The sequence below is a fragment of the Myotis yumanensis genome, unplaced genomic scaffold (genome assembly GCF_028538775.1).
Source record: "Myotis yumanensis isolate MYYU_CA2020_CCGP unplaced genomic scaffold, mMyoYum1.0.hap1 SCAF_11, whole genome shotgun sequence".
Classification (NCBI taxonomy): Eukaryota; Metazoa; Chordata; class Mammalia; order Chiroptera; family Vespertilionidae; genus Myotis; species Myotis yumanensis.
Window position 1 is genome coordinate 36,984,626 of NW_027223762.1, and position 18,748 is coordinate 37,003,373.

Sequence of the window (18,748 nt, forward strand, 5' to 3'; positions counted from 1 at the left end):
CCCGATTGCCATAGACTTGGAGCAGTGTCCTCAGTAAGTAAAGAGCTGACCGTGATGACGACAAGCATGGTGTCAGGAAATCGGAGAGTGCTGCTCGATCTGATCCGAGAGCTTAGTAAAACCACCAGGCAGGACCCCAGGCCCGGATATGGGCGGAGGCCCCGGGGTTCTAACTTGCCCCCAGGGAGAGCCACAACAGGAAGCACTGGCATGTAGTTGTCCTGCCTCCTTTCACCACCGAGAGGGACAGTGACTGGCCCAAGGTCACACAGAGCCAAGATGAGAGAACCGAGGGGGGCACTGAGCCCTGTAGGACTCTCCCAACTCCTGGCTCATGTGGTCCCCGGGGGCATCTTCCTCCTCTTATCCCTCCGGGCAATGCCTGGATGTTGTTCTTCACGCCCCGAGAAAGAAGAGAGGTGTGAAGTGACTTGGTCAAGGTCAGGCAAGTGAAAGGGGTAAAGCCCCCACAGGGTCTCCTGCCTCTCACCTTGCTCAGCCTCCAGTCAGCCTGTCTGGGGGCCCCAGGAACCAGGAGCAGTAACAAGCCACAGGGAGCGAGTGCTGATGTGGTTGTATGAGTCAGAGAGGCCCGGCCCACAGGCCTAGCTCTGCCGCTTGCCAGCTGTGTGACTTTTGGGAAGCTGCTTAAACTCTTCGAGCCTGGACTCCCTCCTCTGTACAGCAGGAGTGGTGAGATGAACGTCCAAGGACTGGGGCGAGGAGGCCACTTAGTGGTGTCTGGCACATACGTGCTCAGTGAGTTGTAACCCTGGGGACCGTTACTCCTGATTCAAAGATACCTTCCCAAGAGGAGCAACAGGACATTAAAAGCAAAGATGGAAGAGGCAGTAGGGACTCTGGGACCCCCGATTGCCACAGATTTGGAGCATTGTCCTCAGGGAGTAAAGAGCTGACCAAGCATGGTGTTAGGAGATGGTGTGCCCACGAAACGTGCCTCCAGCGCTAAAACACCCAGCCTTGCTTTAAGGTTCAACCTAAAACACTACACTGAGCCCCAGCCGGTTTGGCTCAGTGGACAGAGCGCCCATCTGCGGACTGAAGGGTCCCAGGTTCGATTCCGGTCAAGGGCATGTACCTGGGTTGCGGGCACATCCCCAGTAGGGGACATGCAGGAGGCAGCTGATCGATGTTTCTCTCTCAAATATATTTAAAAAAATAAAACACTACACTCAGTGGAGACCTGGATTTTCACCTTGCCCACTGTCATGTTAGCTGTAGCTGCCCTTTAAACTCCTCCTCTTCCTCTTCCTCCTCCACTTTCTCCTCTTCCTCCCCCTCCCCCTCCTCCTCCTCTTCCTCCCCCTTCTCCTTCTCCTTCTCCTCCTTCTCCTTCTCCTTCTCCTTCTCCTTCTCCTTCTCCTTCTCCTTCTCCTTCTCCTTCTCCTTCTCCTTCTCCTTCTCCTTCTCCTTCTCCTTCTCCTTCTCTTTCTCCTTCTCCTTCTGTGTTTTGGGGCTGTTCTAAGTGCTTTACATGTATGGACTCATTTAATCCCCGCCATTGCACAAGATCAGCTCAATCTTACCCCATTTTATAGACGAGAAAGCTAAGGCACAGAGAGGCTCTGGAATTTGCACAAGGGCTCCAGGAAGTAAATGGTGGAGCAAGGACTCAGACTCAGGCAGTCTGGCTGCAGAGCCAGACTCTGAAACTCAGTGCTATAAACTGTGTCTTGCCTTAGACCACAATCACTTCCCCCTCTCTGTGTCTCAGCTTTCACATCTAAAATGGGGCCCTTTGACCATTAGTTCCACATCTAGGCCCCTTTCTTGGTCCTAAGTTCTGTGAAGATGTCCACGCTTACGTGACTTTTCTGACTGCTCTACCTCTCTGGCCCTCACACCATCCCCTCCAACACCTGGACTCTATCCACTTTCCTGGGGTGTACTTTCCAGTCTACATAAGCCCCTGAGCACAGGCACTGTGGCCTGGCCCACCTATGGCAAGACACTGTCTGTCCTAAGCGTTGGTTTGCAAAGATCAGGGAAACATTTTCAGTTAAGGGCTGAAGAGCAAATACTTTAGATTTTGAGATCAAGCCTTGTGTTCTCAGTGCCATTGTAACAGGGCAACAGCCATAGAGAATACACAAATCCATAAACAGGACCATGTTCTAATAAAACTCTACTTACAAAATCAGGCAGTGGGCAGGATTTGGCCCAAGGGCCATAGTTTGCTGACCTGTGGCAAAGATGACTATCACAGAGTTTCTGCTCTTTGGAGCAGCAGGGGGTAGCAGAGGAAATGAGCAGTGTGCAGCTAACCTAAGACACGGCAGGACTTGCTAAGTGTGTTAGCAGAGCTGCAGAGCCCTCCAGAAGAGAGCAGGTGGGTTCTGACTCGGGGATGTGGATGGGCACTTGAGCTTGGCTTGGAGTGATGGGTAGAAGTTCTACAAGCAGAAGTGGGGACATACCCCAGGGAGTGCAGTGTGCTGGGAATGGGGCATCCGGAGGGTCAGGATGGGAGTGGACCTGGGACCCAGACAATGAAGACTGACTTCTGTGCTTTTCTCATGCCCTAGAGAAGGGTGAACTACAGGGTTCTTCTCTTCTTTTAATTCAACAAATGTTCTGAGTGCCTATGTGCTAGGCATAGGTGTAGGCACGAGAAGATAGACAACATCTGCAACTTTAATTTTTTATTGCATTGTCAACATTTGCACAGAGATTTAGGTCTGACTTTATCTTGGCCTCATAAGCAGAGAAATTGAACGAGTTGCTAAAGTTATGTCTAATGAACAGTGGCTGCTCCTATTCCAGAGTCCACTCTACTGAGCAACAGACTAATTCCTAGCTGCCTAATGCGTATCTCTACTGGGATGTCTGGAAAGACTCATCCTGCTCTTCTCTCCATATTAGTTTGCTAGGGCTGCTGTAACAGAGTGGCTTCAACAACAGAAATGTGTTGTTCTGGAGGCTAGAAGTCAGAGATTGAGATGTCAGCAGGGCTGGTTCCTATGAGGGCTGTGAGAAAAAAATCTGTTCCAGGCCCCTAGCTTCTGGGGTCTGCTGGCAGTCTTTGGTGTTCCTGGGCCAGTAGACATATTACCTGGATCTCTGTGTTCATCTTCACATGGCGCTGTCCTGTGGGTTTGTGTTGATATCTGCTCCCCTTTTAAGGACACTAGTCATATTGAGCAGGGCCCACCCATCCTAACAACCTCATTTTAATTTGATTATCTCTGTAAATACCCTATTTCCAAATTAAGATCCCATTTTGAGGTACTGGGGGTTGGAACTTCAACATAACTTGTCTTGAGGACACAGTTCAACCCATAACACCTCTCCCAACACCCCTCCCCCATATTCCATTGCTGATTGAATGGAACCTTCATTTCCCAGGCCTCTCATCTCCAGGCCACTCCTTCATCTCTTCACCAGCTGGTATGGTGGCCAGAATTGCCTGGACCAGGCAAGGCTAGATGCCACAGGCCCGTCACAGATGTCCCGGCTGCCAAGGAGGTTGCATTGGAACTCCTCCATTAACTTCTGGAAGGCGGAGGGGGAGGCCAGGCTTTATAAACCAGGGGGACTGCTTGGAAGATGTGCAACAAATGCCTGAACCACTGGCACTTTGGGATGTCAACTCGAGCATCAAGGACGTACTGGCGTAGTTAGGAAGCAGGAGCACTAACCAGAGGCCCCCTCTTGGGAAGCTGTGGTGGAGATGGGAAGTAGGTGGTGGGGAGTGGCGAACATTTGGGAACAGAATGTGGCTTGGACTGGAGAACAGGTTGGGGGAGCAGGGAGGGGGGCGGGGATTAGGCCTGGGGGAAGGGTGGTGAGGCCAAAAACAGAGGCCCAGAGGGGAAGAACAGGCCCCATGGGGGAAACGAGGCTGTTTTCAAACACACCAAGTCTGGTAGATAGTTAAGTCCAGAGCTCAGGAGAGAGGCAGGACCTTAAAACAAGTTTTCAGACACCTGGGTGGACTAGATTCCCTTGGGAAAGCCAGCAGGAGTGGAGGCTCTGCAACACTCTAGTCACTGCCCAAACCCTGGGAAAAAAAACTATTCAGAGAGTTGGAGGGAGAGAAGTGAGAATGAGGAGTCCGAGAAGGGCCCCAGAGGCAGGGCGAGGAGAGAAAGGTCCTCCTGAGACCACGGCCGGTGAGGGAAGGTTGTCGGCACCAGCTCTGGCAGAGGCCATGGGGGATGGTTCCTTAAAACGAGCAAATTGTGTCCTGAGCTGGTTCTGTTCCGGTCAGAAGGAAGCTGCACACGCACCTCTGTCACCTTTTAACTGTTTATTGTATAATATAAAACTACAAAAGTAAGACTGCTCATTTCCATGTACATTTCATCTGTCCAGTTGTTTCGATTACAGCCCAAACCTACATGTGAATACAGCCATTGGGGTTCCAATGTAACGTCTGTAATATTGCATAGAAAAGGCACAGCTCTCAGGTCTGTGGGGGAAAGGTTACACTTCCTCTTTAGACAAAATCCTCCTTAAAAACTATGCACCAAATGTCACTATGTACATCGGTTCCAAAATCTTGGTTGTTTGCTTGCATGGACTGCACTTCTCTTCCAAACGTATTATCCCCAAAAGATGCCCAAGATTTTTATTGGCTTTGTCTGCAATAGCATTTGATCCTGGCTAATTTTCAAGAAACATTTAGACTCATTCTTAGAAGCACTGAAGACAATGGTACACAAGCAGGAACATATACCTCGCCGTTCGCCGGCAATTACAGGAAGTTAACCATTTACAGCCAGAATAGGTCCAATATGCTCTTTTCGGTATTTTCATAAAATGTAGGAAGGCCCAATTTGTAACAGCAAGGTTTTTAAATTAAGACAATTCATGGAAAATATCAATCGCTACACTAGGTAGAGTCTTTTTTTTTTTTTTTTTAAAACATCTGTCATTTAAGAAGGCTGCCCAGCGGTATTCATAATTCATTGTTTACCACAAAGGTGGTTAATAAATTTAAGCTTTAAAAACGATCCGTAAGTTGATACTTTGGCTCTTTGGAGCTTATTTATGTAAGAAATTTTCCTTGATTGACCTCAGGGCAGTTGGGACACGCCAAGGGGCTATGGCAATAAAAAGCTCAATTGATAAAGACACTCGAGGTGTAGAGGAGGCTCTGGCTAGTTCTCACCTTGTGGTGTGAACAAGGGTGTCGGTGTGGTTGCCCCTTCTGTTGGAGAGAGAAAGTGCTACTAAAAAACATTTAAAAAGATCAACCCTTTGATGCTTGATTTTCTTTAAAAATTTGGAGGTATTGAAACATCCCTCACCCATACCTTTTGCATATTTCAAATAGACCCACATTGGAGAAGAGAGTACAAATGAATGTGGACTGGGCATATGATGAGACGACCCGGGGGTCTGGCTCGGACCCCCTGTTAATACAGATTGACATTCCTACCAGAGAATACATTCCTACCATACATTCTGCACATGTTACGATCCAGATGTTGTTAGAGCTCCACAGTAAAATAAATATATTTACACAGAAAAAAAAGGAATAAATAACTTATGGAAAAAAAAATCACTTCAAATCCAAAGCTCTTAATATTCTGCTCTCATCTTGTCACTTCATTGCACATCACTGTCCATGGGTGTCCTCTCCCAGTCACACCCAGCATGTCTTTCTCATGAAGGCACCTCGAACTGCCTGCCTGACTCTGAATGCCACGCGATGTCCTCTGCACGGGGGAGGCACGCTCCAGTCCGCATCAGACTGGGACGTGCAGGTCGCACACGGCTCACAGTCTTCCCTGCTGGGACATCGCTTTGGGAACACTTGATGGTTTTGTTCTTTTTAAACCACGCCACTCATTTCCCAGGCCTTCCTCAGAAGACCGTGAATATCGAGCGTTTATGGCAAGGGTGTCCAGAGCTGACAAGCATTTGCCTGATGTTGGGGTGGTTTTTTTTGTTTGTTTTGATTTTCAAGACCAGCCTTACAAATACTAGAGTCCGAGACCACGTTCGGGCAACACTTCGCTGTGCTTATTTGAACTGTTGCCCAACATATGGGATTTGTTTAAACACACGATTTGCTAATCCAACCAAAGTACAGTTGTTCTAAGTTACTGTAAATCAGCTTTTAACAATGGCAAATCAACCGCCTTACCCTGTTATTGTTCGGAATAATCAACACTATTGTGTATGTATACATATGTATAAGTGTGCAGCATGTGGTGAGTTTACCAGGTCCTCCAGTTATCGAAAGCGTGGCATCTGGGCTGGCTTGTTCTCCACAGAAAAAGGAAGCTCTTAAAACGGACAGGCACAGCAACACTGGAAGCATTTACAACAACCCTCCCCTCACCTATATATGGTCCCTGGTCCCATCACAGGAAATGACACATCTGCAGCAGTACAAGGTGTCCTGGTGGAGGTTGCTTATAGGAGAACAAGAGCAATTTGATCTGTTTCCCACTGCTCTCCTGAGTTGATAATTAGCCTTTAAAAACACATTCAAGTGGGGGAGGGCCAGGGAGGGGAAATAAATTAGAATGTAGATTTAATCATACCATACACGATGAATCTTTTGATTAGATGAGCAGTTCCTTCATCACAAATGTATTTGTTTTGCCATGTGCATTATAAAAATAAAACTATCTATGGCTTGTTTAAAGTGCCATCTTATAAAGCTGTCTTTTTTTAATTGGCCAGAAAGACTCAATTTTATCCATGGCAAGAAGTGAGCAGAATTGGTGACTGAATATTGACAAATGACTAACAACAAAGACAACAACAACAACACAAATCCCATAATTTAAAAATTCTTAAATAAATATAAAAGTTATTCCTAAAGAAGCCACCTGCATTTCAAAAATATAGGATGTAACCAGCGACAGTACCATTGGAAGAAAGAAACAACTGAAAGGAAAAGGCCATAAACAATGTCGGCAACAAGCATGATACATTGCAAACATTTCAAAATTAAATGTACACCGTTAGGAATAAAAAGCTACTTCTCAAGTGTCCTGGTTTGGGGGTAGGGGGTAAGGGGTAAGGGGTGGGGGTGGCAAGGGGAGGAGGAGGAGGAGGAACATGCATAGAAAGTCCTGTGTATTTGGGTAAAACAGCCTTGTGAAGTGTAGTTAAAGCAGTTGATTCAAGAAAGCAACCAGATTGGAAGCTGTGACATAATGGGACCAACTCCTGGTTCAAGGGCCACGGCTGTTTCAAGAGTGCATCCGGGGCTGGGCCGAGGTGGGCCGAGGTGGGCCGAGCTCACGGTGGTGATCATGAAGATACCATTTTCAGCATTTAGCAACAGAGGGAAGGGAAGCTGGAAAAGACAACTGGGCAACATGATGGACGCCTTCTGGGGGAGATTTTTTTCTCTAGGAGCCCTAAGCATTGCAAAAGGGTTTAGTTCCAAGTAGAGGTTGGTTGCTTTTCATAAAATTTTGTTCACATGTAAAATTTCAGGTCATCATAAAAATTATGCCAAAAAGGAAAGATGTGGGTGTTTTTTTTTTTTTTTAAATAAAAACAATTAAAAGCGCAAACTTGGCATAAATACAGTGAGTATTCGGTAGTCTTCCCCCTCAAGAGAGGGAGCTAAAGAGAACCATCACTTAAACCCCGAGCTCCATGGCCACCTCCCGCCAACTGCTTAATGCAAGTTTGATGAGCTGATGTGGCTCTGGCTTTGGAAGTCACAGTGCTGGCAGGTGTTCATGCCAGGAGGCCGGTGCTTGTGAAATTTGGGTGTGATATCGCCTGGCCCTTTCTTAAAGCGCTGTGTGTGTGTGTGTGTGTGTGTGTGTGTCTGCATTTGGGGGACGTCAACTGCGGATTGATTTGATCCAATTTTCTCTTTGCACCAAACACATATAAAACATTACAACGCTATAAAAGTACAAGTGCAACTTGTACATCTGAAGTTTGCAGGAACTATGTGAGCAAATCCTATCAAAATAGCTATCTCATATGTATAAACAGCATTTGTTTTTAGAAAAACAATATCATAAACTGCAGAATCTGTACAAAAATATAAAATAAATTTGGGCAGCAGTTTCTAAACAGCCATGTAAATGCAACACTTACGAGGCGTTAATGCCTCTAAAAAGGCTGAATTGCCAAGTCAACCTATACAGGGCGAAAATGCCGGAAAAGGTACTGAGATTATCTAAATAATATATATATATATATATACATATATATATATATATATATATATATATACTTTTTCTTTGTTTTACCTCTTGCAATAAAACTTATAGAAAAAATAGACAAATATGCACATGCAATTTACAGCTTTCCCATCTTATTCCTTGTGCTTCACTTGAACTGTTCATTTTTGCCATTCGACATAGCAACATTGTCTTCAAATGTATTCTTTCCTATTCCAGGGTAGCAGGTCTCTGAGGAACCACTCAAAAACGTGTATTGAAAGTGGTCATACTTGGATGAAGGCACTCCAACTCTGCTCAAAGCAAAAACTAGTGTGATCCTTTTGTAAAACGTTCTTTTTCTCTGAAAAAGGCAAGCAAGGGTGCATGCACAGTGCGGAGCGCTGTCGGGGCTCGGGGACACTCGCAGGGTCCGGGGTGGGCACGGTCGCGGGGGGGTGGGGAGGGGGGGGTCCCCGGGATTAGGACCCCACGAGCACCTCCATGATGTGGTCCAGCTCCGTGAGGTCCATTTTGAAAGGCTGACTCGGGGCGACGGGCTGGCTGCTGTAGGGGGCAAGGGTCTTGAGGAGGTCGTCCGCCGACACGGGGGCCATCTTCGAGGCTGTGCCCGAGGCGGAGGTGCAGGGGTCGAAATCATACATGGACGTGTCAATGTCGGCGAACAGGATGTCGTCCAGGGTCAGGTCCGTCAGAAACCCCGTGGACGTGGTGACCTCGAAATTCCCAGGCAGAGAGTCCATCAGTTTGGGGTCGTCGGGGCGGCCTTCGGGGAGCCCCTCGGGTTTCGGGGCGCTGGGCTCGCTGGCGCCCCCTTTGGAGCTGTCAGTGGCGGCCCCGGCGGCGGAGGTAGATGTGGGACAGAGCTCCTCGATCTCGTCCAAGGCGGAGGAGAAGCTGTCCTTCTCGGGCGGGAGGGCCGGGGAGGGGAGTCTGGTGGGGGCCGCGGGCGGCGGGGCGGCCGGGGAAGTGCAAAAAGTGTCGTCGTCGTCGTCCTCGAGCAGCGAGGCCGGGGTGAGGCAGGCCTCCAGGGGTGTAGTGCTGGCCAGGTCCCCGGGGTGCGCGGGCGCGGGCGCGGGCGCGGGGGCGCTGAAGGCGGGCGGGGCCTCCCGGTAGCCACCGCTCAGCGAGGCGGCGCCGGGCTGGGAGGACGGGGTGAAGGCGGGCCGCAGGCTGCCTTCCTGCTTGAGCTCCTCCTGGATCCGCCGCAGCATGTTGTTGATTAAGACGGTCTTCTGCAGGCGGGGCTCGGTGAGGGACCGGTGGCTGTAGAGCTTCATAATGGAAATGTTGAAGATAGTCTGGCGCTGTAAGGTGTAAGACACCTTGGACGGACCGTCGGAGGGAGACAGGATTTTGCCTTCCAGCCCATCTTCATGCTCATCAAACTTCCGTTTTCCTCCTTTCCCCAACATATATCTGGCAAAGGAGAAAGGAAGGAGACGGAGTTAATCACAGGAGAACTTACTGCTGCCATTAGGAAGACGCTGAGCCAGAGGTCTGCACGTGGACTCCTGCGAGCCCCTGGCCCAGGCTTTGCTGGAACACACGGGTTAATTGGGGGAAGACCTGAGAGTCAGGGAACTGGAAGATCTACTTTTGTGTGCCTGTGGAGCAATGTTTTTCACTCCACAGTCTGGTGAATGTATTTCTTGGGAAATGTGTAGGACCCAGACAAGTTAAACGTTACCATGGAAACCGTGATTTTTACTTTCTCAGCTCCGGCGCTTGCCTAACATTACCATGCAGGTTCAATTTCCCTCCCCCAAACAGATTTATTTTTAAAGCCCAAGAAAAACACTTACAATGCTATGACCTGGACAGATAAAGGTGTCAGAGGGTACAGCCTGAACACATCTTGAACGATTAAAAGAACCAACTTGGAGGGAACATGCACAATTTTGGAAGAACTGTGTGTGCTTTCAAAACGCCTTTTCCTTCCTCATTATGCATAGAGCCCTTCTGTCTGTCTGGTGACACGTGGTGAAGCACTTGGCCTGTGTTAAATGACCACAGTGATTAAGCTGCCACCGCTTTTCAGTCTAGAATCAAGTGGAAGAATGTGGATTTCCCTGCCGAAGTTTTTCCATGGCTCAATGTCACTGCATACAGTTATGTCTGAATGCAAGTGGACTAATTGAAAGTAATGTGCTCTGATTATAAGCATTGTTGTTTGGATACTCAAAACATTTCATAACAAAATACTTACTGTGAGTCCAGAGATATATATATGTATTTCAAAAAATCAGCACTCTGATAGCTCAGACCTTGAGTATTTGGGAGTGGGTGGGACGTTAGTTCCTGCCCCGCCTTGCCTGACGCTCACAGCCTAGGCTGAGGCGCCTCCTCAGCTGCCCCGGCCCGAGTCAAGACACCTTCAGCTGGCTGCATCGTCCTCTCAGAACTTCAACCATCTCAACACAACAAGCGCAAGTCCACTGGCCTTTGCCTCGTGGACCTTAACTTCTGACTGTTTAATCGAGAATGTTGTCCTTCTGTCATCCAGACCAGGAGACACGGCTCTACGCCAAGCCCGTGCTTGCTCTCTCACCCTCTACACACGGATCCACGGACACACGGACATGCTCTCTTCAAGGCCACTCACTCTGATATCTTCATGTATGAGCACATGCTTTTGAAAAAAGTTATTCAATTTTTCTTCTAACACTGACTTGCCTTTTACTGAATTGTTTCAGCTGATTTTGACGGTACCTTATTCAATCCTTCATTAACTCATTCCGCATCTATGCTGTCGTGGGCTCTCTGCCAGGCAGTGGGTCCCTCAGGGGAATAAAGCCTGGTCTTCAAGGGGCTAAGTAATTTCTCCTACACCTCCTTATCATTTTGAACTCTGAGTCTCATCCTAAAGGAACACAGCTAACCACAATGAAACTTCAGAAATTCCTTGTAACACTTCGCTGAAGAAGGCCACGCTGCCCCTGGAGGCGGACAGATGTGCAGGTGGTCACGGAGCCTGGCACACAGGTCCCACTGGAGGTGACGACCTCCATGTGCCTCAGTCTCAGGGAGAGAAAGACGAAGACAGCTGCAACGCATCAATGTCAGAATCAGCTCGAGAATTTGTTAATGCTCATAAAAATGTGGAGCTACTTGCATGAAACACTTTTCCGCATTTTATAAACATTAAGAAAATGTCTGTCAATCACTAGAACCAAAGACCAGTCTCATAATGAATTGTTCCCTAAGGCGAGGGAGGTATGAGAGTGACTACTTGCTTATCTAAGACCTCATGTGACAAACATTTCCTACTCTGTAGTGCTAAGAGTCTCATTTGTATATATACTTTGCATAGAACATTTCCTATCTGAAGTATCTGTGCCCATTTAAACTTCAGTGTGAATCCGAGAGGAAGTGATTTCGTTTCACGTTACAAAACACTTTCTACTTTATGCATTTAGAAGTGTGACCGGACCACTGTGTTTTGAAACAGATAACTGTATTCACAATTATACTGTTTGTATTTGCTTACAATTTAAGCATCTAAATACTTCCAGAGAAATTCCGCTTTTGCCAAAGAGCTCTAAGTGCATTTAGTTCTCATATGAAGCTGTTAGATGATCTATGTTATATATTATGTGAATAGACCCAAGACATTTAAACCTGTGTGACAGAGTAGACAAATGCATACATGCAACAGCGAACGGATCGGCCTCTCTGACTCCATCTTGGTCAAGCCTGCTTCATTCCCATGGCCTTCAGGCCAATGGCATCTGTTTAGTTTTGCATACAGACATGCTAATCATTAGAGGAATCCTGCTTGTCCCTTGAATTTAAAAAAAAAAAAAACACCCCCTTACCAGAAGGTGCCTCTCCCAAGGAGATAAGGGGAGTATATACGGTTTATCAAAGATTTGCAGGAACCTCGAGGCTGGACTCACCTCAACTAGGATCAACAGGGTCAACAATCTTCCTCAGACCCTTGCTGGCACCCGTATGTCTTTGGTAGTCAATCACGTCTTGCCCCTCCCATTTCCACTTCCCTTGACATAAAAGAAGCCTGAACTCTGCACCTTCTTAAGATGGATTTGAGTCACCAAAAGGTCTCCCATTTTTCTTGGTTGGTACCTTCTCAATCAATATACTTTTTTTTTTTACTCCAAACTCTGATGTTTTGAGTTTTGGCCTTTTAAAGCACTAGGCACACATATGTTAGACCCGTAGCATACACAAATACTCTAAAACAGTGTTTCTCAAAGTGTGGTCCATAGATGATCTGTAAACTGTTACTGGTCCATGATGAGGTAAGTAGAGATACTATATGATTGAGAAACTTTTATAGTAAATTTAAGAGTAACTGTATGTCTGTAGCTCCAATAAAGAATGAGGGTTCTGTTTTTACATCTTTGTACTTTTCATTTCATTTCTCTAGCAATTATTTTCCTTGTGTTCTACTAAAGTATTAGTCTATGAAGGAGGAAGAAATCAAACAAAATGGTTCTTTATCACAGCAACTTTTAGAAACACTGTCCTAAAATGTAAACCAAATGCACAACTAAAAGCAAACTAGTAAGCTCACTGCCACTTTGAATTTTGCTGGCTTTCTTGAGGAAAGGTAGGTAAGGCACTATAGACTTGTCCTTTTCTTTTAGTCATTGATATAGAACTGTTTCCGATAAAGATTTGTTTCTGAAATAAATAACAGGATTTTTCCAATAACTCACATTTCACCAGAAATAATCACTAAATCTTTGGAACTCAAATATTGACAAAGCATTCAGTCCTGTAGGCATTTAGCAGAATTCCTAGAGCTGAAGAGAGGCTTTCAGAGGGATTTCCATGTGAGAAGCACCTCATTTCCAATTAGAATGATCCAGCTGGTCATTGCTGCGGGATGACCCCAGTGATTTAGGAAAAGCTCATCTGAAACCTGTAATGCTGACTGGATGGGGAAGGAGGAGGGTCCGTGTAGGCAAACTCTGTGAGCAGGAATAGACAGAAAAAATCGAATCTTGGATGCTTTTCAAATGAGTAAATAAGGACCCATGACAGAGTATGTCTCAAAGCAGGTTTGCCTTCATTTCTCTGTTTCTCTTTATGAGGCAAAACTGGCTCCACACACCCAGTAAGATTGCAAAAGGCACACAATCATGATGTGTAACCCTACTTCCACGTACATTTTTATAGAAAGGAATAAAATGCAACATCACAGAACCTAGTCCACATTTTTACTTAAAAATCAATTCTACAAAGTTAAAGCTTATCCAAAGTTTGCTTAATCCTGTTCAGAATCAAGTCTTCCCACTCGGCCTCCTAGAAGTGGGAGGACGTGAGAGGCACTCACTCTCAGTGGCGTATTACCGACCACCTCCTTGGAGCAGGACACCATTCAAACAAGAAAATACAAGCCTCTCAAGAGCCTGAGGGGAGGGCGAGAAGCCAACAAACAGCATCTCAGGGCCTGAGCTCAGGCTGGCCCAAGCCAGAGCAGCGCTCCTCTGAGCCTCTCTAGCCTCTAGTCTCCAGCACTGCACTGCGCGAAACAACAATAGCTCAGTGAGCAGGCTAGCCGAGAGACACGTGACCTTTTGAAAGGCCTCGCAGGGCTGCGGCCAGAAGACAAGCAGTAGCTGGGGCTCATTAAGGGCTTCCAGGTGCCGGGAAGGGGGTTCCTGTCTGAAAGGCCCGGAGCTCACCCAGAAGAGGTGCTTGTGACCCGGCTGACACCCCACTTTGTCTCCTCCCTCACCTTCAAAGACCCAAAAGGGAATCTGGGCTTCAGGGCTTGTTAGAGACCCCCAAGAGGAGGATGGAGGTGGGGGGGCCTCCCTGTTCGGCCCATGCAAAGGGCCCTGAGACGAACCACAGGCACGCTTCCTTAGAACAGTCAGTCAGTGGTTCTTCAGGAAAGGTTTGAGATAAGACGCCTTCCCTTCTCCAATACATTTGTTAGAACAAACTCCTGGCTTTCTAATTTTCTTATCATAATTGTTAGCAACTATTAACTACAGCAAAGTTTTGAAAATAAAGAACAAAACTCACAGGAAGCAATATAAATGAAAACTTCTCTTTCAGAGTTTTCCACAAAGTTTAATACGGAATAAAACTCCATATACACAGAGCCTGGCTTCCGGTTGTGCAGCTTTCATTCAGAAGGACCGGGCTGCTCTCAAAAGCGACAGTCCCCTTGGGCACACGATCAAAAGCAATAAATGTCACTAGAAGAATCCGCGGAAGAAAAGAGGATGGAGAAACAGGCGATGGCATTACCTGATACTTGGGGGTTTGCATTTCAAGATTTTGAGTGACGCCCACAGTAAGGAACCTGAGAGGTCATTACGGACTGGAGTATCCGGAGAGACTGCTGGAGATAGGCCTGGAGATTTGTATTTGAGGGGGGATGGACTCTTAATGTCTATTTCCCACCCCAACCAGTAAACCCCAGGAGGGCGCAGCCTGCCTGTTCTGTTCACCTCCTCAGGACAGGGCAGTCCCTGACCCGCCAAAGATGCTCCCTAGACAGTTGCTGAATAAGTAAACGGCAAATGGAAAGAATGAGGAAAGACACTACGGGACGGCCAGAGAAGAACGGTCACGAAGTTGGAGACGTGTGTCTCTGGTCCTGAGTGTGAACTGGGCCCGGGAGGGAGGAGGAGAGGTGGGCCTGGCTGAGGGAGTCCTGGGACCGGGGCACAGAGGGAGGGCTCTGCTCAGCACGCTCTCCTGTGCCGGCCGCTCTGAGTTCTGGAACGTGGGTGAGCATCAGCCTCACCTGGGGCATGTTAACAGAGACTGTTGCCTTCCACCCCGAGATTCTCATTCAACGGGTCTGGTGTGGGGCCCAGGAAACCCACCTCAGGAACCACGACTTCCTCTCCCCTCAATTGGCCATTTCATGTTTAAGCCTGAGAACCTCTCTACTCAGTTAAACCCGAGTCTGAAGTCTTCCCTATCCGTGTCTCAGCAAGGAAGGAACAAAAGAACAAACAGCGTTTCCGTGATGGCTACCGACAGCTGACATTGGAAAGAAGACTATGCGGAATTAAGACGTCTTCAGCTCAATTTTATTGACAGAACGCAGCTCCTCCGATGGACACATCAGGTCCCCCTGGCCAGTGGGCCCAGATTCTTCTTACTGTGATCTCAGAGTGAATGATGGCAGCGAGGCCAAAAAGGAACGGAAACATTTAAATTAAATGTTTAAATTAAACACTAAATAATTAAAAGGGTAACATTTCACAGCTTTTGCATGTTTAAGGCATTAAGTATTATTAAATGTAAGTATTTAAAAAACCTACAAGTAAAAAAAAAACAAAAACCCACAAGTGATCAAAAAAGTTCTCTAATTCCATGTTTTTAAACTACATATTCAAGCTATGATTTAAAAAAATTTTTTTAAACCCCTCTCTCCTTTAATGTTATCTGGACTGTCAAAATAAATGTCATGATTTTTAAATTAAGAATATTAAACTTGGCCCGGCTGGCATGGCTCAGTGGTTGAGCATCGACCTAGGAACCAGGAAATCACGGTTCGATTCCCGGTCAGGGCACATGCCCGAGTCACAGGCTCAGTCCCCAGTAGGGGGCATGCAGGAGGCAGCCAATCAATGATTCTCTCATTCTATCTCCCCCTCTCCCTTCCTCTCTGAAATAAAAAATAAAATAAAATAAAACAAAAAGGATGTTAAATTTACTGGTGCAAACTACCACTTCTGTCAGCCCCACTAACAACAACAAAACCCATTGCTCTAACTTGCAGGCTCCCCATAGCCCTCAGTGGCCACTAGTGCCCCCTAGAGGCCCAGAGCCTGGTAGCCACAGACTGACAGGCCCCTGCAGGGTGCGGGCAGCATCACTGCTGGGCTCCTGAGTGGGGAGCCCTCCTCAGCTCATCACCAAGGCTGCCTTTCTGGCTTTCTGACTCTGCTGGTCCAAAAGAGATGTAAACATTGCATTGTGCTTTAGCATAACTCATCCCAAACAATAGTCATTACCCCAGGCAGCAGGAAAGCCACCCATCTCATCCTGCTCGATATCCAGGGAATTAATGCTTTAAAAAGTCTTTAGAGGGGGTCAAAATTGATAGCTTGGTCGCAGTTTCTGAAGGGAGCACATGATTGGGAAAGGTGGGACTGACCACATGGTCAAAAAGGCAGCAACAAGGTGAGGTACTTTGCCCTGTGCCTGAGGAGGGTGTGAAATTGGCCCCCAGCTCAATACCACCCAGATGCAAGGATGGGTGATGGGGGATCCAAGAAGTCATTACTTTTAAACAACTCAAGGCTCAGCTGGTTCCTACCTTGTGCACATTTTCAAGAGCTTATTCCAACATCCTTCTGGACTAGTAAATAACAACCAGAATCTAGTGTTTGCCCTTCTCAGAAGTGGAGCAGGCTTCGCGATTAAGTGACATGTTGTTTCAAAAGTCAGCGAACAAGCCGCATGTCTGCAGTCGGGGACGGGTAGCCTAGCAGGGCACGCGGCTTCTGCAGAGCTGGTCACACTCTACCTCCTCGCCCGCGTGGCAAAGACACTGGTGTTTGCCTGGGTATAAGTCACTGGCCTATACACTTAGGATCTGTATGCTATACTTAAAAACAAAAACAAAAAACACCACCTTTTAAGCCCTAGTTAATAGCGCTCAAGAAAAAGGTACCTACTTCAAAGGGGAGCTTTAAGAAGCCACATCCCTAATCTCTTCAACTCCACTGTCCAGTGTGACCACAAGTGTGACCACTGGTGGCTGAAGCGTCCAGAAGTGCCGATGCGGACACTGCTTATCACAGAGAGGCGGCAGCGATGCCAACAGTTCGGAACCACGGCCTGTCCTCCTGGACCTACCTCGTTTGAAGAGAGAGGCTAAGAAGAAGTGACGAGTGTCTCCGAAGAGGCCAGCAGAGGCTATTTCCTCACTCTGACATCCTGTGTCGCCAAAACCCCAAGTCCTTTAAGTGGAAACACATTCTTTCCGTTTCTTTTAGGGGTAGTGGCAGAAGAAAGGAGCGCCCCTGGCAAAATTATTGTGTATGTGACAGACTTCCAAGACCAAAAGAGAGAGGCCGGCCAGAAATGGTTTTGCGACAACTTGTGAAACAGAATATTCTCATTTCTCCTCTCTCACCCCACACAGTCGCTTTAAGATGTGTTTTGGACCCTGCTTTAGAGGTGCTCCTAACAAAGACACCTACCCACCAGCCAGGGCCTCTGAGCCATGGTTCTGCCTGCAGGCTGCCACACAGCAAGTCTCAGGCCGGAAGGAAAGCTGCTCCCACTTCAATGGGGGAAGACACGTTTGCCTGGACAACTTTCCACACTGTTAAAATATCCCACCTTAAAAACACACAGGACCCAGACATCCGATAATGTCCATTCATTGAGCACCCTCCCTCCTGCAGGTAACAACACGCCAGGAGAACAAGGCCACCCCAAAGGACATGGTAAGGGTGGTGCGGACAGGATGGGAGAGGGAGCTGAGAGAAACAGGCAAGTCCTCCAAGGTTTTGCTATCCAAGGCTGTGTAATGCTGTGTGTGGCAAGCACAGAAGTAGTGATAGTCCGTCTGTCCCCCCTTCCCCCGCCCCACCGCCCCCGTCCCCCTCCCCCCCCAAGCACCTGGGTGGCAATTTGTTGAGCCTCCAGGAAACAAGGGGGAGGACCAGCACCCCCAAAGGCTGCCTTCAGACTCCAAAGTGACTGCCTCTGGCCCAGGGGAATGGCAGATAACAGGGGCAAAATTTCACTGGGGGGGAAAGCCTCTCCTATTATTTACAGACAAGCGTAGGGGCTCCCAGAAGACAAGGGATGTCAGTAACACAACCCCTAAAGCTGCCCGGATGGGCTTTTTTTCAAACCAAAGCTCATCCAGAATGAGGTCCCTGCAGTCACAGCCATACTAATTGGTAAGTAAGACAAAGCCTCCCCTAACAAATCGGCAATGTCATTATGAAGCCAGTCGCTAGCCGAAGCCAGTTGGGCGCGCTGGGGTGCTATTCTGCAGCTGTAACCCGACACCACTGTTTGCAGCGTGCCTGCCCCGCCTCTCCCCTGTGCAGGGGGCTCCGGCTGCGGGCACCGCACCCGGGGCTTAGTAATCGCCAGACAATAACTTTCGAAGGAGACCAAGGGAGACAGTTTCTGAACTTCAAGGGGAACAATCCGCTTTGCTTTCTTGACAGCATCTCAAAGCCTGGAGATACAGCGACATTTAGCCAGGAAATCAACCTCTAAGTGAACTTAAAACAACAACAACAACAAAGACTTGTACTATTTGGGGGAGTCTTCTAAAGGCCACATTTTAAGACACTCTAGCGTTCCCGCTCAGGATTTTTACACACCTGTATTAAGTTGAAGACAGTTTCTGACACTATTAGTTTGTTAAATATAATCTGTTCTCTTGAAAAAAGGAAAAAACACACACACACACACACACTTAAAGCTTGACAACTAACTGCATTTAGCAGGCAAAATAAGTCCAATTCTGGGAGATAATGTTTCAAGTAAATATTTCTTTGGAATAAATTATGGCCTGGTTAATCAACCTCTGGAAAGAAAAATGGGCTTCTTTATAGTGCAACTGTTAAGTAGTACAAAATGTTTCTAATATCCTGTCTGATTGGTTCTTCCAACAGTTGGGAATTTTGGGTTTTAAACCTAACTCA

General features: G+C 47.3%; 1 protein-coding gene across 5 annotated transcripts in view; it reads right to left on the minus strand.

Annotated features, from left to right (window-relative positions):
• Positions 1 to 4,255: 4,255 nt before the first annotated feature.
• Positions 4,256 to 18,748, minus strand: part of SERTAD2 (SERTA domain containing 2) — a 110,020-nt gene continuing 95,527 nt past the window's right edge. For all 5 annotated transcript variants that reach the window (XM_070429343.1, XM_070429347.1, XM_070429342.1 and 2 more), the window contains one exon: positions 4,256 to 9,551. In XM_070429343.1, coding sequence (XP_070285444.1) covers positions 8,594 to 9,547 — 954 coding nt within the window. In that variant the 5' untranslated portion in view covers positions 9,548 to 9,551 and the 3' untranslated portion in view covers positions 4,256 to 8,593. The remainder of the gene's footprint in view (positions 9,552 to 18,748) is intronic.